This window comes from Lethenteron reissneri, chromosome 19 (assembly GCF_015708825.2).
Source record: "Lethenteron reissneri isolate LAM-NWPU_2019-01 chromosome 19, ASM1570882v1, whole genome shotgun sequence".
NCBI classification, from domain to species: domain Eukaryota; kingdom Metazoa; phylum Chordata; class Hyperoartia; order Petromyzontiformes; family Petromyzontidae; genus Lethenteron; species Lethenteron reissneri.
In genome coordinates, this window is record NC_083797.1 from 11,064,603 (window position 1) to 11,091,542 (window position 26,940).

At 49.9% G+C, this 26,940-nt stretch overlaps 1 protein-coding gene across 1 annotated transcript in view; it reads right to left on the reverse strand.

The window, feature by feature from the left end:
- LOC133344250 (uncharacterized) overlaps positions 1–26,328 on the reverse strand; it is a 38,825-nt gene extending 12,497 nt beyond the window's left edge. The window contains exons 1-3 of the mRNA XM_061554325.1: positions 25,719–26,328; positions 16,308–16,432; positions 584–687 (exon numbers count right to left, since the gene is read on the reverse strand). Of these exons, the coding sequence (XP_061410309.1) occupies positions 584–687; positions 16,308–16,432; positions 25,719–25,758 (269 nt within the window). The 5' untranslated portion in view covers positions 25,759–26,328. The remainder of the gene's footprint in view (positions 1–583; positions 688–16,307; positions 16,433–25,718) is intronic.
- Positions 26,329–26,940: the final 612 nt, after the last annotated feature.

Genomic DNA, 26,940 nt, shown 5'->3' on the forward strand with positions numbered 1-26,940 from the left:
GGGACGGTAACTAAAAAGAGAATCGAATCGCAACCCCGAATTACAACGATTCGTAGGATCGTTTGCTGGGAGAGGGCGTGACTGATTTCTGAGCTGAGTGTCTTCATTCAATCCATTTATACAATGTTGAGCCAGGCTGGCCAGGATTGGGCAAAGGCGATTCACCAATTTTCACCCAGGAGGGCACGGACCTATTTATTAACGCATCGCTAAAAGAGCAAACAAATACCTATGAGTGTGTCCTAATAGTTACGAACGCACGAGTGAAAAAAATTAACAAATAGAGAGCAAAGTCACGTAGGTAAAAAAATAATAAAAGTAAAATAATAATAAATGAAAATAAATCAATTTAATTGATTTATTGTGATTTTATTTACTTACTTTCATTTATTATTATTTTACTTTTATTATTTTTTACCTACGTGACTTTACCGAACAAACCTAAGAGTATGAATCCTTGCAGTCACGAAATATTCAAATCTAGAAATAGAGAGCAGTTGGACACGAGCAGAAAAAAAATTGACCGACAAAAAAAACCCGCAGCAAAACAACAACAACAAAGCGAAGAGCTTGGCTCGCCGACCTGAGCATGACCCCTCCGAGGCGGATGGCCCTCTTCCAGTCCTTGAGGCTCGCGCGCCCGGCCAGACACACGAACTCCTTGGGGGTGATGAGCTCCTCCTTAACCTGCGCAGACAAAACACGGTTGGAGTGTGGGGGGTTAGGGGGTGGGGGGGGTCTGCGTCGTGAACCCGCGTCGCTCTCCAAAAAGAGGGACGCCACCGAAGACGCAAGACGGCGCGACGCCTCCTTGCTGTCACCCCCCCCCCCCCACCACCATCACCACCACCACCACCGTGCGCGAGCCGTGACGTCGTAGCGATACGCCAATGCTCCCTCGCCCCCCGCACAGATTGGCAAAAGCCGTCACAATTTTGGGAAGGTTGGGAAAGGGGGGGGGGCGATTCGATTTCAGAATCTGATAGTTTTTTTTTTTACCACAACAACAAACGCGAGCCCCATACAACACGCCGAAAGAGATCTCGGTGATGGGACCCGCGCGAAAAGAAGGGGGGGGGGGTGGTAGATGGGGTGGTAGATGGGGTGGTAGATGGGGTGGTAGACGAGGTGTAGGGCCCCATGCTACCCTGGCTTTGTGGGGGACCTCGCGTTGTTCGGTATCGTTTTTGAACGGCCCCCATTCGCATCGTTCCTGGCTTGTTGAGACTCGTCCGTACAGGTCAGGCTTGTCTACCGTTTTGGGCGAGCGTGTCACGTCAGCGTGTGATTTGCATATCAATCTGCATCCATCACCTTTCCTGCACTGTCGTATTTTTTGCATTGTTTGTGGTTGTAACTTTCTGAACCCGCCCCCTACCAGACATCTGTGAAAAAGATCTTCATAGCTGATCGGATTGGTCCAGTACACATACATATTCTGATTGTGTTTAAGCAGTTCTGAACCTGCACGAATCGATGCATCAGAATCCAGTTTCGATCGATTAAACGGTGCTTCTCGCCAACCCCACGACCCAGGCCGTGTGTCCCGGGCTTGTCTTGACGTAAGTTTGAATCTTCGTCACGTTCTCACGTACAGCCTTGAGAAAGCATCAATATTATTTCCACACGGTAAGTAAGGGCTCTATCTTTGCAGTGATTGTTCCTGATTTTCTAAACTCATGCTGGACACCCCATGATACAGCATCTTAGGCACACATCCAGAGGATCGGAGCTGCTAACGTCTATGAGATGGTGGTCATCATCGTCAGTGCGCCATCCGTTGTGATACATCTCCGCGCCGTGGCACGGCAGGCCTCAGTCGCCACAGAAGCCATCGAAGGAAAGCAATTGCATACGAGCACTGCTCGTTGCGGTACAACGTCGCGCGTCCGAGTCGATGGGGACTGAGGTACAGGGCGGAGATGTGAAAAGGTCAGACACGTGTGAACGTCTCGTAGGAAACGACGGCTGCACACGTACTGCTCTGTACCGCTCTGGGCGAAGCCGGTTGATTGGTGATGGCCAGATTTGCGATGGTCAGATGTGCGATGTTGTACTTTGTTAATCTCTGATGTGGTAAATTTTTGTTGGTGTATGTACCTTTTGTTATTCTACCATTTCTTGACTCGTTTATTCATGTTTATTTTCTGAGGGTTTAATTGAATGAATAATTGCCATACATAGAATGTAGCCCTGAATGTAATTATGCATATGATTGTCGCGCGGCATTGTGAGATGCAATGAGCATGAGTGACTCTCTATAAAACGTAAATGATTCATTTTATTATCCTTTTAGCTTGCTGTCTTTGCACGCATGGGAAGATTGGAGATGTTTGTGTTTCAGGTGTCATCTTCCTGCGTGCCACAAACACTGAAATATCAAACCCTCCGCGGCACGCGGCAGATGGCACCTCCACTCCGCATCGTGCCTCTGAAATATCCGCCCTGGCATTTGATCAGACGGTGTTGTAAATCCGCTGGAAGAAATAAAAACGACAACACTGCACAACATTCTTTTCACGATTGTTTGCGCCAGACGCTGAAAATTCGGCAAAACGAACGTTCGTGTAATGATCGCGAGAGCGCGGCAGTTCTAAGTTGGCCGTCGGTTCTAAGTTGGCCGTCAGCGATGTGTGCGTGGTTTTGCTGTTCTAAACACAGTCGCTGAGCACAAGGCCCAAAGGTCCACAACACCGAGTGGCCAGCAGCAAACAGCAACTTTCAAAGCTGTAATAGATAAAGAGCGTGGTATGTGCTTCTTGAATAGAGCAAGGTTAGTGTTGTTAGAAGAGGTTCGGGAAAAGAGAGGATGGGAGAGGGAATTTTAAAGTGGAGCAGAACGAGGGAAGAAGCAGAAAGAGAGGCGTTGTGACCTGCAGTGTGGTGAGTGGGTGGGTGGGTGAGTGAGTGGGTGGGTGGGTGAGTGGGTTAGTAAGTGGGTGGGTGGGTGAGTGGGTGGGTGAGTGGGTGAGTAGATTGATGAGTGGATGAGTGAGTGTGTGTGTTGTGACCTGCAGTGTGGTGAGTGGTTGAGTGAGTGGGTGAGTGGGGGAGTGAATTAGTGAGTGGATGAGTGGGTGAGTGAGTGTGTGTGTTGTGACCTGCAGTGTGGTGAGTGGGTGAGTGAGTGGGTGAATGGGGGAGTGGATTAATGAGTGGATGAATGAGTGTGTTGTTGTGACCTGCAGTGTGGTGAGTGGGTGGGTGAGTGGGGGAGTGGGTTAGTGAGTGGATGAGTGAGTGTGTTGTTGTGACCTGCAGTGTGGTAGCCGAGTGAGTGAGTGGGTGAGTGAGTGAGTTAGTGAGTGAGTGGTTGAGTGAGTGGGTGAGTGGTTGAGTGAGTGAGTGGGTGTGTTGTTGTGATCTGCAGTGTGGTAGCCGAGTGAGTGAGTGGTTGAGTGAGTGGTTGAGTGAGCGTGTTGTTGTGATCGGCAGTGCTGTGGTTGAACACAGGGCATGCATCGAACCGTGCGTGTAGGAAACAATTATTTTCAGCTCGTAGATATGTTGCATGGTCTGCAATGGGTTCATGTGACACCAGCCACCACTATATTCACCACAATAGAGAAAAGAATAATGAATTATGGAGTCAAATTGCCAACCTCAAAACCGTAAAAAAGTCTTGACATCGTGGGGAGCGTGAATCGACCCAAGAACAATTCAGCTTTAATGGAACCCAATTAGTTAATAACCGAGAAATGTTTTCCTGTTAATTAACTTAAAACAGTGACTATGAATGTCACAACGTGCATATGAAGTTGGTTAAACTCTACAGTTTAACACGATAATATTGGCTCCTTGCTGCGTAGTGGTGGCATGGTAATTGGCGCACTACTCTGCACAATTCGGCAACCTGAGTTCAATTCGTGGCCACGGCTAATCCTTCACTAACCTGCACTGATCAGCGGGGGTGAAGCACAGTCAGCCAAACTACCGTCATGACCGGCATGGCGTGGACAGGCCTTCATCCACCAGTGGATTGACATTAAATGTTGGGCCTTGAAGTTCAAAGGTTGAATTACGTTTCATTGTCCTATAACTTTATGACGATCAACCTGGTACCAATGGAACTGCAATTGTAAGTATTTGTTCATTTATGTAGGAGCAGTGGCTTTGATACCGCCAATCTATAAAACTATAAACTATTTTTATTTTACCAGGTAAGGCCCACTGAGCTATAGAGCTATATAGCTCGTTTTCAGAAGTGCCTTGGCCACAAATGATAGCTCAACGAAGTGGCTTATCACATGAAAACTTATAGTAGCCAAATATGAATATTTCTAAATTTAGAGGGAATAATCAGTGGACCCAGAGAAAAATCCACACAACCACAGGGAGAGAGAGAACATGCAAACTCCTAATATGCAGGCATCAGGGTTGGGATCGAACCCATGCCCTCCAACATACCAGGCGAGATAGTTAACATCTCACAACCATGGAACCCAATCATAGCCAAAGGTCCCCTATTTAGCCTTAAACACTCTTGTCATTGCTGTTAGAGAGTGCCTATTAAAGCCGGCATGCCAGAGTGTGTACCATGAGCAAGCCTGGCCGACTCTGTCTCACCAGCGCTGATGTTTTACAAACTGCGCCAGGTTTCATGCTCAATCGGGAGGCTGGAGTCAACCATTGGCCCAGGGAGGGGTCCAGAAAGCGCTCGTCCACTCACGTCCACGGAACACACACCGCCCGGATCGGAGTGGCCGTGTGCGATCCGCTGCGCCACCGACTCAACGTGGCCGTTCCGCAGCATTGAGGAGTGGGGGCCCCAAGCTGAAGGAATCTGAGCCCCACCCCCAACCCTGCTGAAGGCTCAGCCCCCCTTTGAAACTTTGACCGTACGGTGAGTCCTTGCTTATCGCGCGGCGTTCACACTATAACGCGGTTCCTCCATTGGGGAATGCTTTTCGGACAATGCGGAATGCGCGCCGCCGTTACAACGCGTAACGCGCCCGTTAATACAACGCGGCTTCTGAGTGGTCGTTGAGGGAGTACAGTACGCGGGATGATACAGAAACGCGGCAGCATACCCTCGGCTATCTGTCGCGCCGCCTTGACGTGTGCGCGTCGTTCATCGTTTCTCGCCAAACTTGTTCGGTGCGTTATTATTTATGGGGACTTCTTTTTCATTCAACGCATTTGTCGCTCAACACGGCACTTTTCAGGAACACATCTACTACTACCGCGTTCAACGGGGACTTCCTGTGCAGGGATGATGATGATGCGGTCCGTTTTGAACCGACGTGCCCTCTGCTGAGTCTACGTAAAAAAGTCACGCGGCACGGCTGGTCCGCGGGTGCGATGCTATCAGAATTCACGATCATAACATAATAACGGACGCTTCCACACAGGCTGCAAAACCCGCCTAGCATTGTGCGTGGCTCACTCACCAGACAACCACACCTCCCGTGCCCCCCCCCAAACCCCGCCATGCCTCCCCTCCTTCCCCCTCCGTGGTTCAGCTCCCCGTTCTTCCCAGCCACAACCGCAGCATCATGGCCGGAAACACGGCCTCGGCTTCCTTCCCCTGCGCCTTTGTTGTGAGCACAGAGGCGGCCCTCTGCGCAGACTGAGGGCGGCGGTGGGTGAGCAAGCAGAGAGTCCAAAACCAAAGTTGTCGTCGTGAACTGTCCCCCGCTCGACTAGATTGTCACGTTTGACGAAGATGTTAACATCATTGTCATTTATTTCGCACCTCCAACGAGCACGGTTGGTTACGTACGGTGCGAAATAAGTTCAACGTACGTACGTACATACATAAGTGCAAATGCATTGATCATAAGTGTCAATTCTGTGCCAATCCTGACGGGGGGGGAGGGGGGCAGAAGGCTGCAACAGCTCTGAAGCTCCGGGCAGTCGGAGTGAAACGTCGTCATCCGTTGATGTTGTTGGATTCAGTCGTGGAAATTCTCATGAAATCCTGAAAATTCTTGGTCAGATATATTGGCACAGACAATAATGATAATGGTAATGTATTTGAAAATGTGACAATCCTTACAGGTGGTGGATGGTTTAACGGCAAGAAATGTGGCATAAAAATTACCACGTGGCCTGGATAAAAAAAAAATATGGATTACCGTGATTATCGTTGTTGGTTTCATATTCATGAAACACTTTATTACCTTGAAAAATATATTTCTGAAAGAACGATAATTATATTTTACAATGACATTTCGAGTAACAAAAAAAGCGACAGCTACTGTATAACCCTTAAAATGTGTGTGCTTGCTTTGTAAAGTGTTTTCCCGGATACAATCGAGGGCACCGCGGTTTTATGGCATCGTAATTTTCTGACGGCGTACGCACTACAAGCGGTACAGATTGTAAAGTGGCGATGACTCGTCATGTCGGGGTTACGCTGAGTGAACTGCAGTCAAAAGACTTGTCAGCAATTCACATCGAAGCACGACAATAATGATGAAACAGTTACCGAAAACTACCGTCGCGCTGATGATGATCGTCATGATCGCGATGGCAGTGAAAAGTCTTGTGCCGCACCGTACAGTGACACATTACACAGCGGCAGCCGGGTGCTCACCCAAGGAGAGCTAAAAGACTGAGCCTCAAGACTCTTTTCGAGGAGGAGAGTCCTGCCTGGGGATACTTGGCCACCTTACCCCCCACCCCGTCCCTACCCCGCCCCCAAAGTGATTAAACAAATTACCATTATTTTTTAGGGATGCGCTGTGATTCAAGAATCGAATATTTTCGAAAATGTAGCAGCCATGGGTGGTAATCGAACGAGCCCATGGCATACAGCAGACTCCCGTACTCCACGACCTGCTACAGTGGCACATCCCTCATGATTAAAGATCGCGGTGACCACCTTCCATAGAGCGTGCAGCGGCCTCAATGAACCCACCACCCGATATTGGGTTAATTGAGGCCATATCGGTGAGAGGAGTTGTCTGATCGTACTTCACCACTCTGGTCAGTGTGGCTTGGTGAAGAGGGCACGGGGGGGTGGGGCGGGTGGTTCAACTGAAACTCCCGCAGCCCCTGTTGGAATACACCTCAAACACGACACACCGATGTCAGCCCTGCCTCTCGATGGCCGCAACTCCTGGTCGGCTACAAACGTCACCGATGGCAATTCGGCGGTAACTGACCCCCCACACCCCCCCCCCCCCCCCGGGGCGTTGAAGTCCCCCAGGGTTCCAACCTTCCACGGAAAACTTGGGACAACCCCTCGACCGCTCGAAGACAAGGCCCGGGAAGAAGACGCAGCCACTCGCTCCTGCACAAGTGGAGCGTGAGAGGGAGCGGCCCCTCAATGTGACTGTGGCCGCCCCCCCCCGCCCCCCGACCCAAGTCGGACGATCGCCCCAATAGGAACCACCGAACTCCTGCGACTGAGAGGGATCCGTTCCCGGTGGCGTCGCGACCCCATTCACTCTGCTCTCAACCAGAAGCCGTTGAATGCATCGCTAACCTCGACATCAAACTACAAGCTGCTTCCCCGAGAAGAAGAAGGAATTTCTGAGGTCACTGGGTTCATTGTGCTGTGCGCTAAAACCACTGCGCTAACCCTTCCCACACCATTGGCAACATTGCATTGTGGCAGATTCATGGTGATTCGCCCAAAGCAATATCATTGTTAATATTGTATAATACACTGCCATATATACTGACATATAAAGACGGCCCTTTGTCAATCCACTGCCTGGAATAGGCCTCTCCACAGTGGGTCGCTCATGGCGGTTGTGTGACCACGCTTCACCGTGCTGGCCAGTGCGAGCTAACATCGCTCGCCACTGACGCTGGACGCGATGTTCGGTCGCCAGGTTCACAGCGCAGTGTGCTCGCAGCCGAGGCGTCAGTAACGTGCATAAATTGCCACTCTGAACAATGGATTTACGTGAAGATTCAAACACTTTGGTGGCGCGATTGAAGTTGCGTTTTAATCCCGTCACGATGTAATCTGTGTTTGTGTGATTTCAGCGAGAGGTAATATGTGTAAATTGATCATATGTGGGGTAAACACACGTACACGTATACACACATTCTCACAAGGCAAAGATCCCCGTGTAGCCTTAACAGACTGTTGGGGCAAGTGCTGTTAGCGCGCACATATGAAGGCCGGCACGGCAAACGAGGGGGTGGGTGGCCAGCACCATGCCCGGCCGCTTTTGTCTTCCCAGGTACTCGTTTGAGGCTGAGTCGACATAGGCGAGGTCCAGGACCGGTTCAAATAATCACCACCGGTGTTAGCCGTGAACGGGAATCGAACTCAAGTCGCCGGGTTCGTAGCGCAGCTAACCGCGACACTACGGCTCCACACACACGTACACGTATACACACAGCCTAACATGCATACACACAGACACACAAGCTTGCTCTCCCACAACCGACGCTGTAGATGAAAGAATACGGGTCGAAGGGATTATTGATTTCACAATCGAGGTTGCAAAGGCTGCCCAACCAACGTGATTAGAGTGTTCCTCATCATACGTCACGATGTGAGGCCTTCCCAATCAGCAGTTGCTCGGGGCAGGCCTTCATCCAGCAGTCGATCGACCACGGCTTATGGCAATGATGATGAAGCGAATACTAGAATTGTTCCAGCACCACAGTGCATTCATATACGATTGCATTTTCTGCAATTATTACTTTCGTTTTATTACGCTTGTTTGTCTCAGAGAAGACTCAAACCTCTTTTATCAGTTGAGTCCGGCCAAGTTTTCACAGTCGAGGGCAACGATGCTGCCGTGTGGAATCCAAATCGAGTAATTTGCAGACCCGTGCAGGTCTCAAGATGTCAACTACCTCGCCTGGTATACAGGAGGTCGTGGGTTCGATCCAGACGTTGATGAATTGTGGTCATCTTTCTCCGGGTCCTCCGGTTGTTCCTTCCACATTTAAAGTCAACGTGCGTTCAGAGTATTTGGCTGCTATAAATTACCACGCGATAAGCCACTTCGTTGGCCTGTCATTTGTGGCCAGGTCACTTCTGAAAAAGAGCTGCATAGCTCAGTGGGCTTTTCCTGGTTAAATTAAAAAAATAGTTTATAGTTCGATAGTTTAAGAGGGGAAGAACATAGAAACTCCGCGCAGAAAGGTGCCCAAATCAGGAGTCCAACCCAATGGCTTCTTGCTGTGAGGAATGAACCTTACCGCTGCACCACGCTGTCCACCCTATTGATGTAAACAGCAATTCACGGTCAACCCTCTGCATTGCTGCCCTGCATGAACAGCTCATTGGGTGATAAACGATTGGAACACATTCCTGCGGAGGGAGCTGGTAGGAACGTTGGGTTGCTCGGTCAATGGCCTGCAGGGTCAACGGCAGCGTGGTGTATTCCGCAAATATGGCCGACTGTGAGGGCGGGCACAAGCCGGCGTGAGTAGGTTAAACGTTGAGTTTTATAAGGGCACCACGGGGTGACCAGCCCCTCCCCACCCAGCCCCACCCCTCCCTCCCCACCCAGCCCCTCCCCACCCTCCCCACCCAGCCCCTCCCCACCCTCCCCACCCAGCCCCTCCCCACCCTCCCCTCTCCACTCAGCCCCACCCCTCCCATTTTTGGATACACGACGGATGGACGGACATGATAATCCCCTGTGGGCTGGTGTAACCAGGAGGTTCCTACCAGTAAAACGCCATCTGTTAAAATGCAATGCACACTGGCCATCAAATTGTGTTAGGTGTGAGCTATTATTTTATGCTATTTCAACTAAGAGTGAAGGCATATATTCATCAGTTTTCAGTCCGTTTGTTAACGGACCGTACAGGCATTCCAATTTGAATGAAACTTTCAGGACACATTTGCGTTGCTAATAGAGACATGTCCGTTTGAAACGTGGCGCATAATGCCCTGTGCCAGCAATACTTTACAATTTTACTTTTAATACAAATTAAATTTATTTCGTGATACAATTGTGATCATTGAAGGTTTTGTCTGTTACTCAATAGCTACTGTAACAGGTAACTATTCATACGCAAATTGAATAACTGTTCATGAGGAGACTTGTTTTTTATTTGATTCTCATCAGACCCCGTGGTTTAATGTGCATTCTGCAACTCCACCTCTCTGTTCATGAACTAATAAGAAGGGCCATTTCCTAGAAGCTTTCGCAGATGTCCAGTTTTTTTTCCTTTCAAGGCCGCGGAATAATTGACACACGTGTGTCCCTTGTGTTTGTGGACCGCTGCCAACGCAAGCAGCAGTCACAGCATCACCACCAAATCATCTGTTTAGAAAATATATCGAGACGGTTGCACGGGAGCTTGGAAGACGAAAAAAAACATTGATTCCAAAGGGAACCACGGAGTTGCAGTCGCCAAAACGTGCAAAAAAGCTTTGCACCGACAGCTTCGCATCAACTCCCACTCGACTAATTCATCCTTCAGAGGACGATCGCAAGTTGGGAAGCGTTACATCGTCCCAACGCGTGCGTGTGCGTGCGTTAGTGCAGCGGTTAGCGCTGCGCTATGAACCCGGCGACACGGGTTCGATTCCCACTCACGACCAACACCAGTGACGATTATCTGAACCGGTCCCGGGCCTCCCCTAGGTCGACTCAGCCTCAAATGAGTACCTTGTGCAGTGTGCAAACATGGCCACTGGGGAGACAAAAGCGGTCGGGCGTGGTGCTGGCCGCCCACCCCCTCGTGTACCGTTCCGGCCTTCATAGGTGCTCACTAACAGCACTTGCCCCTACAGTCTGTTAAGGCTACACGGGGGATCTTTGTCGAACTTTGTGCGTGCCTTCTCCTTTACTCGTTAAGCAACAACAAAAACAAAAACCCACCCAAAGAATACACGAGTGCACGACACAGGAGCCATCGTACAAATATTGGCCATCGCCGACTCAACTTTCACGGCGTTTCTTGTTGAGTGAAGTAGAACTCAGGATCAGAATCTTGAGCTGTCCTGGAGAAACCCGATGAGCTGCGAAGCTATTTTCTCGCAGATGTCCAGTAGGGGGCGGGTCGCAACGCTACAACTACAAACGATGCGTAAGAAAAAAAAAACCGATAGGAGTGCAAAGTATAGAAAAGGTAAACAAATGACGAAAAATGAAAACTATAAATTTTCACGCGTGCCGTTCGAAGAGTTAAACGGTTGTGGGCTTAAATTTCGATTTAAAGCTTTCGTGACTGCAGGGATCCATCTTCTTGGTTCTTTCGGTAAAGTCACATGATAAAAATAAAACATAATAAAATAATTCTCACGACGTTTCAGACTCTGTCTCCTCGACAGACCTGTTCTCCACCTGAGGACGGCTGCTTGCGTTGTGGCCGAAACGTCGTGAGAATTATTTTATTATGTTTTATTTTTATTATTTTATAATTTCCATTCTACGTGACTTTACCGAAAGAACCAAGAAGGTTGTGGGCTTGTTTGCGTATTCTGTGCCTGGCTTTATCTGCTTGCACAATACTCGACGGCTGATGCCGCGCGTTAAACAGCCACAGCACTGGGGGAGCTATCACAGAAGGTGAATCTGTCGCCAGGGAATGTTCATATTAAATTCCTCGCGCACACAATTACACGGGATTACTGCTGGAATGGCATGTCAATTGATTAATGGTATGAGCGTTATTATATAATTGTGCAAAAGAAGAAAAACAAAACTCGGTTCTAGATGCTTTTGAAATTATCTGCTGAGTTATTGAGACATGTATCCTCATGCTTACAAATAATGTATCACGACTATCCCTGCTGTTATGGTTACAGCTCCCATGAAAACTTCACTCATTGATTCCTCGACCCTGATTGAGGACTCGATCTAGCAGACTGTTTCGTGTCATCCACACTGGGGGTTACAGCAACACACTCAACCATCCATCCACTCACACACTCACTCACTCAAACTCACTCACACACTCACTCACTGACTCACACACTCACTCACACACTGACTCACACACTCACTCACACACTCACTGACTCACCCACTCACTCACCCAATACAAAGATCCCCCATATTGTTTCAACAGACTGTTGGAGCAAGTGCTGTTGGCGATAACCTATGAAGGCCGGCATGGCACACCATGTACTCGTTTGAGGCTGAGTTGACCTAGGTGAGGTCCATGACCAGTTCAGATAATCGTGCCTGGTGTTGGCCGTGAGCGTAGAAATCAAACTCGGTGGCCGGGTTTGTAGTGCAGCGCGCTAACCACTACACTACCGCTCCCCACTCACACACACTGACTCACCCACTCAGTGACCCACCCATTCACTCACTGACTCATCCACTCACCACGCTACACGCCAAAATATGTTTTCTTTCTGCGTTTTCCCTCTCACAGCTCTCACTTTGGAATTCCCTCCCTTTGCTGTATCCAAGCAACGTACTACAGTAGCTCTTCATCGATGGCGCCCTCGATAGTGCTGTTTGTTGCTGGCTACTTGGCGTTTTGAGCCTTGATCTGAGCACGTGCGTGCTGAGCGCACAGCGACCTCAAACTCGAGAACTGTGCAGCTTGACGGAGCCACTAGTCATAAACGCGCCAACCGTGCAAAGGGGGCGACCTTTTTCAAAGCCACGCGTGCACCCTGGGGTGTTCAGAATGCAGCGTTATGGTTGAGTGGGATTTCCACTAGGAGGAGCCCCAGGTCAGCCGGTTTGCAATGCATTTCGCACCAGTATTGGCCTCAACATGCTGTACAACAAGTAGTCTAGAAACACCAGCACGTTAGCGAGCGCCTATTAAGGATGGCACAGTGGTTTAGAGGCCGACACCACACGCGCTCAGGACGTCTTCAGCTCCCTATTGCTGACGTTGACCGACGCAGCACCAGGTACTCATTTGAGGCTGAGTCGACCTAGGTGAGGCTCGGGCCAGGGGCAGGCTATAATTATTGCTTGTGGCTGGGAAGTAAACGCAGGTGACTGGGATCACGTGCTTGACCAAAATTCCCCCCCAACACCACCACGATTCTGGTTCAGGCAGTAGCGTAACGAACGTGGGGACAGGGGGGGGGTACCTTGCCCCCCCCCACCCACTACCCCCTGGTGGCCAAAGCTACGAGTTGGGGCCCCCTTGACAACCACCGTGAGATTTGTGTTCAACAGCAGTGTAAAAGAATAAAAGCTACGTAATGATGTGAGCTTTACTACCCTGGCTTCACCCGATACTTGGATTCTTGTCTTGGATTAATACACGGCGGAGGGTTGGGGGGGGGGGGGTGTATGCGTGACGTCAGCAGGCACACTGCGTGACGCTGCCGCATGCGGGTGACATCACAGATGTGACGTCACCGCTCACTTGCCGTGCAAAATATATCCATTATTGCGCCCCCCCCCATCCCCCAAAATACAAAAGTGTATTTTTATAATTTTTGCATGGTGTACAGTTTGGAAAGTACCCACATGGCAAATTTCAAGTTTGTTGCATGTCGGGAAGTATGCTAAACATTTCGAACAGACACACATATTCACAAATGCCCCTTTTATATATAGATAGAAGATAGCGCAGATGCGGCCGTGCGAGACAAATCAAGCACTGGGGCCCCACCTGACCGATTGCCGCCACCCACTGAGCCGGGTCAAGGTTAAATAATTTATATTTTGTCGTCTCATTCTTTCAAATCTCATTTGTATTGTTTCATTTGCATTGTTTCATTTGCATTGTTTCATTTGCATTGTTTAATTTGTATTGTTTCATTTGTATTGATCATTTGCATTGCTTCATTTGCATTGTTTCATTTGCATTGTTTCATTTGTATTGTTTCATTTGCATTGTTTCATTTGCATTGTTTCATTTGCATTGTTTCATTTGCATTGTTTCATTTGTATTGTTTCATTTCCATTGTTTAATTTGTATTGATCATTTGCATTGTTTCATTTGTAATGTTTCATTTCCATTGTTTCATTTGCATTGTTTCATTTGCATTGTTTCACTTGCATTGTTTCATTTGCATTGTTTCTTGCCTCATTGTCTTACGTGCACAGTTTCAATTGCTGCAAAATGTACCGTAAGCTTGGAATTTGCATACCGATTTACACATCATTTGCATGCATTGCTAATTATTCGATTACCTGTTTTAATTGGTAAATACATCAATCGATATATGATTAGTCACCTCGCCCACCACAGAGACAAAGATTCCTCATATAGCCTGAACAGACTATTTGGGCAAGTGCTGTTAGTGAGCACATTTGAAGACTGGCACGGCACACGAGGGGGAAGGTGGCTGGTACCACGCCCGGCCGCCTTTGTCTCCCCAGTGGCGATGTTTACACACCGCACCAGGTACTCATTTGAGACTGAGTCAACCTTGGTGAGGCTGGGTTCGTAGCGCAGCGCGTTAATCACTACATACACGCTACCCCACCACACACACACGCACACACTGTAATACATACAACAGAACATATGCACACGTGTGAACAGATGAAGACTGTTCATGCTCTTGTTCCACGTATTGTTTACGAATGACGGAACCCATGCTTAAGTGTGATAGGTTGCTATTCGTGATTTTGGCCTATCTGCGGATCGCACGACGACTGCACCAAGAGAGAAAGAGAGAAACGAAGTAGAATGTGTCGAGATAAAGTGATGAGAGAGAATGGGATGCGAGAAAGTGATGCAGATCAAGCCATGCGAGAAGAAAGTGATGAGATAAAGTGATAAGAGAGAAAGTGATGAGTTGCATTATTTATTCATGTATTTATTTAAGGTAATTCATTACAAATGATGAGCATCTCAGGGACATATCCCGCGTGAATAACGAGGGAATACTGCAATAATACAGCAACAATGGCGATGGTATTTTTTTTTCCAAATTCCTGCCACTCTCCGTGCACCAGAAAATATCCGTTGCTTAGAATTCTCCTGCTTTGAGATTCAGGTGTAGGGCTGCTGCTACCTGTGAGCTAAATAAATCCAGGACATATAATGAGAAGAAGGATATCTCACAATTCCGAAAGAGGAGAAAACTACATATAAATGCACTGTCTGGTCTTGAGTGTCGTATCATTACGCAACGGATGCAAAAAAAAACCCTAAACTTTATACATCCCGGTAAGGCTTACAGACTTCCCTGCACGGCAACTTCAACAAGTGGGACGAGCCTGGGAAACAACCAGGACAGGTGACAACCCACGACACAATGACTCTTGCAGTCACTTCAATGGGTTTCTCCAGCCCAGCACCATTCGGCGTTCCTTCCTCTCTCACAAGCGCACATGGACGCTCGCGCACAGAGACAAACACACAGAGGGTTCGCCTTCCAGACGTATGAATTGGGGCAGTATGCAGGAGGTCGTGAGTTTGAGCCCCAAACCCTCGCGATGCCTGTATATTTGGAGTTTGCGTGTCTCTCTCCCCTTGGTTGCGTGGATTCTTCTCTGGGTCCTCCAGTTTTTCCCTCCGCATTTATAAACATCCGTTTAGAGCATTTGGCCGCGATACATTTCCACGTGATGAGCGACTTCGTTGGAGATATCATTTGTGGCCATGTTGCTACTGGAAAAGTGCGACGTAGCTCAGTGGGTTGTACCTGGCAAAACACATGAATGCAATTGCATTGTTGGGGCAAAGCGCCGTGAGCGAACGTCTATTGAGGCCGGTATGCCAAAGGCACTGCTGTGACGCACACCCCGTCCCGCTGCCCACCGGAACCGCCACCTTTTGTCTCCGCACGACAACGCTGTTGACAACGCTGTGCCGTGTGCCGTGTGCCGTGTGCCGTGTGCCGTGTGCCGTGTGCCGTGTGCCGTGTGCCGTGTGCCGTGTGCCGTGTGCTTACTTAAAGGCTGCATCAACTTTGGGGGAGACCCATAATCCAGGTTTAGATAACAAGTGTCGCCAGCGAAACAGGTGAGGAGCTAGGAATTGAACGCAGCTGATTGGTAGTTCTACCATGTCACTAATTTCCCGACCATATATACCCACACAGGCTCACACAAGGATAGATATCCCCTTCAACTCTTGTCTGCCGTCGAGGTAAGTGCTGTTAGCGATAGTTCATCAACGCTTGGTGGGGTCGAGTGGCCAGCACCACGTCTGGCCACCTTTGTCTCCCCAGTGACGATGCTTACACACCGCATTGGGCACTCATTTGAGGCAGAGTCGACCTAGGGGAGGCCCATGACCGAACTCAGGTCCACCGGGTTAGTAGCGCAGCACGCTAACCGCTACACGACCACTCCCCACACATATCCACACCGGTTGAATACATACACACACGTTCACTCGCGCAACGTACACACACACTCCTAAATCCATGGCCAGGAATCAGACCCAGGTGGCCGGGATTGCAAAGGCAGCGCATGGGCCATTGCGTCACCGTTGCACCGCGCAAGCACGCACGCACACGCACACGAGCGCACGCACGCACGCACACGCGTACTCGCCTGAACGCATTTCACGTTGATGCCGGGGCACACGAACTTGCACCAGATGAGCCGCGCGTTCCATTCCCCGCACGTGATGGCGTAAGTGGCTCCTTCCCCAGGGCTGGCGGTCACCGTGGGGGGGCCTGCTTGCACGCACGCAGAACCACGTGGGAGGAACACACACGCGCGCGCGATGAGTAAGCACGCGCAATAAACACAACCTTGCACAATGCTGCGCGCACAGACGACGAATATCCACTCCCCTGCCGCTTTCCTCGCACCGGCCGTGCCCACCTGCTCAGAACTGTACTGGCTTTAGATTCCTGTTCGGGCGGGTGCAGTGCACAAAGGTTGTGTGTGACCAGCACCACAGCCTTTGTCTTCTAGTGCTGAGGAGTACACACCTTAACAGGTACTTATTTAATGCCGAGTCTGCTTAGGGGAGGGCCCAGACAAATTCTTACATTCCTCCCCACTGATATTTGCCATGGCCGGGAATCGAACCCAAGCTCACCACCAGCTCCAGGGCACCGTGCGCCAACCACTGCACCACCGCTCCCCACACAATAAAAGTGACAAAGATCTCCCATATAGCCTTAACTGAATATCGGGGCAAGCACTGTTAGCGAGCACCTATGACGGCTGGCCCGGCATACCAGGGGGTGGGTGGCCAGGACCACGTCCGGCCACCTTTATCTCCCTAGTGGCGATGTTTACACACAGCACCAGGTACTCATTTGAGGATGAGTCGACCTAGGGGAGGCCCAGGACCGGTTCAGATAATCGTTACTGGTGGTGGCCATGAGCAGGAATCGAACCAGGGTGTCCGGGTTCGTAGCGCAGCGCGCTAACCGCTACACCACCACTCCCCACACGATAGAACGTGATGGCGTAAGTGGCACGCACACACACCACACCCACGTCCCCATATACAGTACAATAGGCCATGCGTTATAGCAAAGAGCAGCACTTAGACCGGTCAGTGCCGTTGGTCAGCGCCCATTAAGGCCGAGTGGACAATGCGGCTTGGGTCACGTCGCTCACTCCTTCACCTCTGTGGCCCGCGCACCCACGTGCATCGCCCACGCACTAGGGATGGATGATTTGGGGAAAATATCTAATTGTGATTTTTCTGACAGATATTGCGATTTGATTTGCGATTAAATTTTTTTAAATCAAGCTTCAGTTCAATATTTATTGTGTCATATATTTAAACACGTGATGGAGCATTACCACACGATACCATAAAAACAGGAACTGCTCTATATATTCTAATGCAAGGATGAGAACTTTAAAATATATGAATTGCTTCAAACGTGTCTTTATTAAAACAATCAAACATAGAACAACTGTTAAGTTAAATACATAAAGTTATAATAATAAAATATGAAACAATTCCAATACGAAAGTAATAGGACTTTTCAAATCGCCAAAAATCGCAGCCTTTACGATCTGCTTATCGCATTATTTCAAATTGCGATTTCGATTTTAAATCGATTCATCGTTCAGCCCTACCACGCACCCTAGTTGTGCTCGCTTTTGGGCCGAGTCAACTTGGACCGCCGTCCAAGCGAAGTCGGGACAGGCACACCACGAGCGGACGGTGACGCGCACGGCCACCGAAATTCAACGTGGAACTGGTTTATATATAAAACAAAAACTGGAGGCCATACATCATTTAATTTCACGCTTTCTGGTCCGTGTAAGCATTGGCATGATGGCAATCGCCATTTACGACAACCGTCACCCGAGGAGGGTTCCTTTGCAGCGGCGCCGCCAATAATACCAATAACAAACAGCACGGCCAGGTATTGTGTAATCATATTCTTGTAATCCAGACACTTGAATGGGTGGGGTGAGTGGATCATTCAGAGATAACGCCATCGTGTTTGTGATCAATACGTGATGTGTTGGTTACGTTAAAATGGGTTAAAATATCAGCTTGCCTTCTACAACTGCCTAATCTCACTACTACATAATCTCACAACTGCATAATCTCACCACTACATAATCTCACAACTACACAATCTACGACTACATAGTCTCACAACTTTTTAATTTAACTACATAATCTACAACTAAATCATCTCACACCTGCACAAATCTACAACTACACAATCCCACAACTAGATAATTTAACTACATAATCTACAACTAAATTATCTCACAACTGCAAAAATCTACAACTACATAATCCACAACTATATAATCTCAAGAAAATGTGCCTCTCTCACACGCTGCTCACAATTATGATGTGTGAAAACGTCGCGGTGGTCATCGTGAGCACGTTACAACGGTAGCAGTGCAATCACGCGATGTTGGAGGCAGGCAAACGTGATCACAGATACGGAGATGTACAGAGATAACGACTGAAGACGTCAATCAGCAACATCGTCGTTATCTCCAAATAAATAAAGTCACTTAAGTGATGGTGGGGATTTGCTTTTCTGCATGACAAGGCTCCCAGCAAACTGTTTAAAGGATTAAATAATCCCCCGCGATTTGGAAAGCTACGTGAAATAAAAGTTAACTGCTTTGAATTTCACCATTTGGTTCACGCGACAACAGAAAATCGTTGGCATGCTATCGGACAAGACCAATTTTTTTACACGTGGATTAAAAACTTGTTCACATTGCATTATAACGCGCGTGTCATTTATCACCACAGCACCGTATGGCATGTTTAAGAGTGTTGGCGCAGCCGTTAACGCACTGGCGCTATGAAGCCGAGCACCCTGGGTTCAATTCCTTCCCACGCGTAACATCTGTGGCAAGTGACTTTTGAACCGGTCCAATGGTCAAACAACCCCCATATCATCAACGCGATGTAGGGGGCCCTTTATCGAATGGTGGATTGACAAAGGGCATTACATTATTATTGGTATGATTATCCATCCATGAAACCTGAGTCTCAATAGTCTCTTTTCAGCAGGGTCCAACTTTTGAGACGTAAGCCTAGTTACATTTAGTGTGCAGTGGGGCTGTACGTGTGGTTGGCCTATGAGAAAATCATCCGGAATGCGTCTCAACTAAAAAAACGAAAACTATTTTTAATTTACCAGTTGAGGCTCACTGAGCTGCATGGCTCGTTTTCAGAAGCGACCTGGCCACAAATGATAGCTCAACAAAGTGGCTCACCACGTGGGGATTCATGAGCAGACAAATACCCTAAACGCACGATGCTTCTAAATTGTGGAGGGAAAAACAAAAATAATCTGGAGAAAAATCCACGCGACCACGGGGAGAGCACGGAAACTCCACATATACAAGAGTCATGGTCGGGATCAAACCCACGACCTCCTGCATACCAGCCGAGGGAGATAAGAACTCGCCCCTGCGGGTTCTGTGGTTGGATCTCGGAGGCTAAGCAGGGCTTGGGCCAGGAAAGTCCTTGGATGGGCGACCACCGTGCATACATTATATACAATTATCTGTTATAGTCACTGGAGGCTACTTGTTGGGCAGCAGAGGGCAGTACGGCCAAAATCAATTGCTGCAAAGCACTGCATTCTCTACGCTCCCACTGCTATGCTGCCTGCCTTCACCAACCCGTAATGACCAGCTTGGTGAAGTATGGTCAAATACTCCCATAACACGGACAGCATGGAGAGGTCCTCATCCAGCAGTGGATAGATATAGCACACACACACACAGGCGCACATGAATGTGTTTACTTGTGGATGCTTTCGCTCTGCAAACCGCACTGCTGCAAAGATTAAAATAAAATGTTGCAATCATACCAACCACAATCCCAGCAATGTGCTTGCAATGAGTACTTGTTATGAGCTGGAAAGGTACTCCTTTTAGGCTGAGTCCACTTTAGGGGACACAACATCGGCACCCCAACACACACGCACACAATGAACACGTGGGACACACAGCGCCTTACCGCGCAGAACGCACAGGCACATACCATTACCACACACAAAGACAAAGATCCATCGTGTAGCCTTCACAAACTATTGAGGCAAGTGTTCTTAGCGAGTAGCACCTATGAAGGCAGGAACGGCACACGAAGGGAGTGTGTGGCCAGCACCACGCCCGGCCGCCTTTGTCTCCCTAGTGGCGATGTGTACATGCTGCAACCAGGTACCCGTTTGAGGCTGAGTCGACCTAGGGGAGGCCCATGACCGGTTCAGATTCATTGTTACTGATGGTGTTGGCCGTGAGCGGAAATAGAACTCGGGTCGCCGGGTTCGTACCCACCCCCACACCATTACCACACACACACACTGAGCCTCACACACACAGCCTCACACACACACTCAGCCTCACACACACACACTCAGCCTCACACACACACACAACCTCACACACACACACTCAGCCTCACACACACACAGCCTCACGCACACACACTCAGCCTCACACACACACAGCCTCACACACACACACTCAGCCTCACACACACACAAAGCCTCACACACACACACTCAGCCTCACACACACACACAGCCTCACACACACAGCCTCACACACACTCAGCCTCACACACACACTCAGCCACACACACACTCAGCCTCACACACACAGCCTTACACACGCACTCAGACTCACACACACACAGCCTCACACACTCCCTCAGCCTCACACACACACTCAGCCAACACACGGACTCAGCCAACACACGCCCACACACGTGTGCACACAAACGCCTCGCGTAGCACTCTGCCTGTGAAAGACACACATGCACAATCACACACACACAAAATATACACACACACCCTCACACCATTCACTCTCAAAAACATACACACGTACGCACACACACACATGCACACTCACATGCACAATCACACACACACAATATATACACACACACCCTCACACCATCCACTCTCAAAGACATACACACGTACGCACAAACACACACAAAATATACACTTACGCACACACTCACACCATCCACTCTCAAACACATACACACTACCGCACACACACACACATGCACACACACATGCACATTCAGCACAATAAATAAAGACTTGCACACGTACATAAACAAACACGTACACTCAACTGAATAACACGTTAATACTTCTATACACGCACACGTACACGCACGCTCTCGCTCACACACTGACATACACACACAACAACAACAACAAACACGTGCACGAACAAAGGTGTAAAAACAGCAGCCGCTATTCGCACACGAAGTGGCGGTGACGTCACCACAGGGCTTGTGCCGGGCTAGGTGCACTTTCAGCCAAGTGTGAGAAGCTGGCTGCGAGCAGGCGTTCACGGGACAGGCCCAGGTGCTATGGCTTAAGTGACAGAGTTGACTGGCAGATGCACCACCAGGTGCTCCCCACTGTGCCACACAGATGTGCTCAAACGAACGCACATCATTCAAGCGTTCAATCATGCGCAAAGACCCCCCGTGTAGCCTTAGCAGAGTGTTGAGGGCAAGCACTGATAGCAAGCACCTAGTCGGCCAGCATGGCACACGAGGGGGTGGGTGGCCAGGACTACGTCCAGCCGCCTTTGGCTTGCCCAGTGGTGGTGTCTACACACTGCTCCACGTACTCATTTTAGGCCGAGTTGACCTAGGAGGGAGGCTCAGGATTGGTTCAAATATCACTTGTTGTTGGGGGGGGGGGGTCGAACTCAGGTCTCTGGGTTCGCATAAGACTATATGGTCAATAGTTTGGGTTGCACGGCGCAACCAAGTGACTTATCATGGACAGGCCTCATATGCATTGCTTTAAACACGTACCATCAACACCGCAATGTGCGATTGTGATACAGAAAGCGATGCTTTTTGTGTTAACCTATGCAGGAAAGCTTCCATCGCTGAATCTCAATGCGTGATCTCAGGAGGAGATGCTGCTTCAGATGTATGGCCAATTTCCCCCTTTTGAGCCGTTTCTGTGTTGAAGGAGAGACGAGACATGAACCCGCGACATTCATTCAGGTCACGCGAACGAATGAGCCCTCTGAGCCAATTAACGTGAGTCAATATCCCGTGGTGAACGACGGTCACCCACCATCGTGATGTGTTAACGCAACGCAATGGCTCTCCAACACACCGGTGTGCTGTGCTCGTGACGAATTGGCCACGTTCTGTTTACGTGACAACCCTTACTAGTTGGCTGTGTCGGGTGGTGACGGGTTTTAACGACACATTTATAGATGTACGCGAACTAACCACACAAAAAAACCTCTATGATGGGCAATGCAATGGGCTTCATTATCCCGATCTCAACAACAACAACAAGAAACTCGATTGACTTAGCATGGCACGTCCATCACAGACGACCGCGACCGACTAATGTCAATTCCAATTATGGTTCTTGAAGGGCTATAAAGCTGAAACTTGGCACAAATGTCGCCAAAGGCGTATGCATGACGGTGACGGTCATGATTTATAAGGCCACTTTTTATACGCGGTGGGTGGCATGACCGGTTCAGGTATCACTCACCGCTGATTTTAGCCTTGGCCAGGAATCGAACTCAGTTGGCCAGATTCCGAGCGCCGTGTGGACATAACTGGGGGAAATCTGAAAATCAACGATGGTTCAATTTGGGCTTGTTGCTTCGTTTTCACTCGGAGAGCAGCTGGGTCAAGCCTACAAGGTTCTCCAATGCTTTCAGTCTGGCGATAAAGACTTGCAACATCATATAGACAGACCAGTGTTCTTACATCTTCACTGTAAACCAGGTGAGTCTATGGGCCCCAGGTGAGTCTGTAGACCAGTGTTCTTCACTCATCTTCACTGTAGACCAGGTGAGTCTATGGGCCCCAGGTGAGTCTGTAGACCAGTGTTCTTCACTCATCTTCACTGCAGACCAGGTGAGTCTATGAGCCCCAGGTGAGTCTGTAGACCAGTGTTCTTCACTCATGTTCACTGTAGACCAGGTGAGTCAATAGGCACCAGGTGAGTCTGTAGACCAGGTGAGTCTATGGGCCCCAGGTGAGTCTGTAGACCAGTGCTCTTCACTCATCTTCACTGTAGCCCAGGTGAGTCAATGGGCCCCAGGTGAGTCTGTAGACCAGTGCTCTTCACTCATCTTCACTGTAGCCTAGGTGAGTCAATGGGCACCAAGTGAGTCTGTAGACCAGTGCTCTTCACTCATCTTCACTGTAGATCAGGTGAGTCTATGGGCTCCAGGTGAGTCTGTAGACCAGTGGTCTTCACTCATCTTCACTGTAGATCAGGTGAGTCTATGGGCTCCAGGTGAGTCTGTAGACCAGTGCTCTTCACTCATCTTCACTGTAGATCAGGTGAGTCTATGGGCTCCAGGTGAGTCTGTAGACCAGTGTTCTTCACTCATCTTCACTGTAGCCCAGGTGAGTCTATGGGCCCCAGGTGAGTATGTAGACCAGTGTTCTTCACTCATCTTCACTGTAGACCAGGTGAGTCTATGGGCCCCAGGTGAGTCTGTAGACCAGTGTTCTTCACTCATCTTCACAGTAGACCAGGTCAGTCTATGGGCCCCAGGTGAGTCTGTAGACCAGTGTTCTTCACTCATCTTCACTGTAGATCAGGTGAGTCTATGGGCTCCAGGTGAGTCTGTAGACCAGTGCTCTTCACTCATCTTCACTGTAGACCAGGTGAGTCTATGGGCCCCAGGTGAGTCTGTAGACCAGTGCTCTTCACTCATCTTCACTGTAGACCAGGTGAGTCTATGGGCCCCAGGTGAGTCTGTAGACCAGTGCTCTTCACTCATTTTCACTGTAGACCAGGTGAGTCTATGGGCCCCAGGTGAGTATGTTGACCAGTGTTCTTCACTCATCTTCACTGTAGACCAGGTGAGTCTAGAGCAGGTGAGTCTGTAGACCAGTGTTCTTCACTCATCTTCAGGGGGCGGGGGGCATTTTCGCCGATAAGACATCATCAGTGTGAGGGGCCGCCGCACATTTGAAACCATGGGGGGGTTTAACAGCAGCACGATGATGATGATGGGGGTTGTTTTCACATTTTATTTATTGTCGAGGGCCCCATTAAAGGCCACCAGGGGGCCGTCAGTGGCCCGCGGGCCTTGCAATGAAGAACCCCACGATCAGTGGACCGAGTAATTCGCCTCCCGTGAAGTGTGACGCTAAAGCCGATAGAAAACGGGCAAAGTCTGCTTCCGGCTACTGGTACTGTATACGTACAGTAATACTGTGTACGTTACAGTACACAACTCGGTCGAACAGTCAATACAAGCAGGGCTGTCAGATAACGGCAGTTGTCTTGTGGAAATACGTGCCCCCTGCCATAGCAATGTGGAAAAGGCAATGTTGTGGGGAGCGGTGGCGCAGTGGTTAGCGCACTGCACTGTGAACCTTACGACCTGAGTAATCTACACTGCCTCCGTCTGACATGCGTGAGTGGCGAGTATTTGAACCGGCCTTGGCCCTCCCTCTATACTTTCCACCCCACTTCATCACGCCACACTGACCAGCGTGGTGAAGTATGGTCAAACAACCCCCAGACGGAGGCGAAGAGGTTTTAATCCAAGGGGTCGGATTCACAAAGGACTGTGGCATGTACACAGATGGCCCTGTGTAAGTGGAACGCTCCGTGTGCGTTGTGTGTGTGAGATGCTTGCGCCCATCGTAGGTGCTCGCTAACAGCACTTGCCCCGGCAGTCTGTTGAGGCTACACGGGGGATCTTTGCCTTTGATGCCGTGCCCATCAAAAGCGGGGGAGCGGTAGCGTAGCGGTTCAGCGCACTGCGCTTACCCGAGTTCGATTCACGCTCACGGCCAACACCAGTGGCGATGATATTATCTGAACCGGTCCTGGGCCTCCCCTAGGTCGACTCAGCCTGAACTGAGTACCTGGCGCGGCGTGTAAACTTCCACCACCGGGGGAGACAAAGGCGGCCGTGTCGTGGCCGGCCTTCATAGGTGCTGCCCGCTAACAGCACTCGCCCCAACAGTCTGAAGGCTACAACGGAGGGGGGATGATCTCTCTGCCTTTGATGATGCGGCCATCATAATAAACAAACAAAAAAAAGCAGCGCACACACACACGCGCGCACCATCCATCACATTCGCATCCCTGTCACGCCACGGGGCCCCCTTACACGGCACGGACACACGGTCGCGATGTGAATCATCAACATCGCGAACCAGACGAGATCCGGGACAGAAACACACACAAAAACAACCTCCGTCGACATCGGCGAACGACTCCAGCAGCAAAGAAGGTCCAGCCGCTGCTGCTTGTCTTAGTGTGCCAACAACGTGGCTTGAACACAAAGATTAATCATTCACCCCCCTATCATATGTAGTCTTAATGACATACTTTCGGGGCAAGTGCTGTAAGCGAGCATTGCACATGTGAAGACCGGCGGGGTACATGAGGTTGGTTTGGTGGCCAGCATCACGCTCGACCGCCTTTGTCTCTCCCGTTGTGAGTATACACACACGGCATTGTGACAGATTGCGAGCGTGGGATGTGATGTGGTGTGTGTGTGTGCTTTGAAACTCACCAGTCGTCGTGTCTTTGGTCTTTTTCACGTGGCACTCCATCGATGGATGGGCACAGCGCGTGCCAGGAAAGAAACAACGCACACACGTGCGTGCGTGTGCAAGTGTACACGTGGGTACGTGTGCGTGCGAGTGTATACGCACACACACAAGTGTGTGTGTGCAAGTGTATACGCACACACACGCACGTATAGACGGACGGACGAACCGCACTCACAAAGAAACCAGTTTCATCACAGCCTTAAAAGATCTCTCGCACCGCTCCATAAAGGCCAGCAAAGTATGTCTATCCAAGTGAGCTTTGGAACAACAACAACAAAAACAGGAACAATAACAACGACAACACTCTGAACGGGTAGCTACCTCCGTCGCCACCGCTGCTGCTATGAGCTTCGCACGCACGCACGCACTCCCCTCCTACAAACACGCGCACGCAGACGGGGGCGGAGGCAGTCTGGGCTGACACGGAGACCCACGGCACTCACGCACCCCACACGCGCACACACACGCACGCACACACACACGGGAAGAGGGGAGATGTTGGAGGCTGAGATGAGTGATCTCTCTCAAGACAGCCGCGCGCCTTCCCTTCCCCGCAATTGCACGCGGAGCCTCGAGACAACTGGGGACGGGAGAAGAGAGAGGGGAGGAGGAGAGGGGAGGGAGAGGCAAGGGGAGATGGACGAGAGGCAAGGGGAGAGGGAGGAGAGAGCGGGGGGGAGAGAGGGAGGTGGAGGAGGAGGGGGAGGAGTGGGGCGGTGTGAGCGGACTGCGGGTCTGGGCATGCGGCCAAGCGTGGCTTGGAGTGGCGTGCCAGCACGCACGCGCACGCATGAACACACACGCACACACACGCACGCACACACTCCATCACGCACGTACACCGTCTCACGCATGTGCACACGCACACTCCCACACACAAAAACTCATGAGCACACACACACTCCATCACGCACGTACACCCTCTCACGCATGTACACACGCACACTCCCACACACACGCACACATACACAAACTCATGAGCACACACACTCCATCACGCACGTACACCCTCTCACGCATGTGCACACGCACACTCCCACACACACGCACACATACACAAACTCATGAGCACACACACTCCATCACGCACGTACACCCTCTCACGCATGTACACACGCACACTCCCACACACACGCACACATACACAAATTCATGAGCACACACACACTCCATCACGCACGT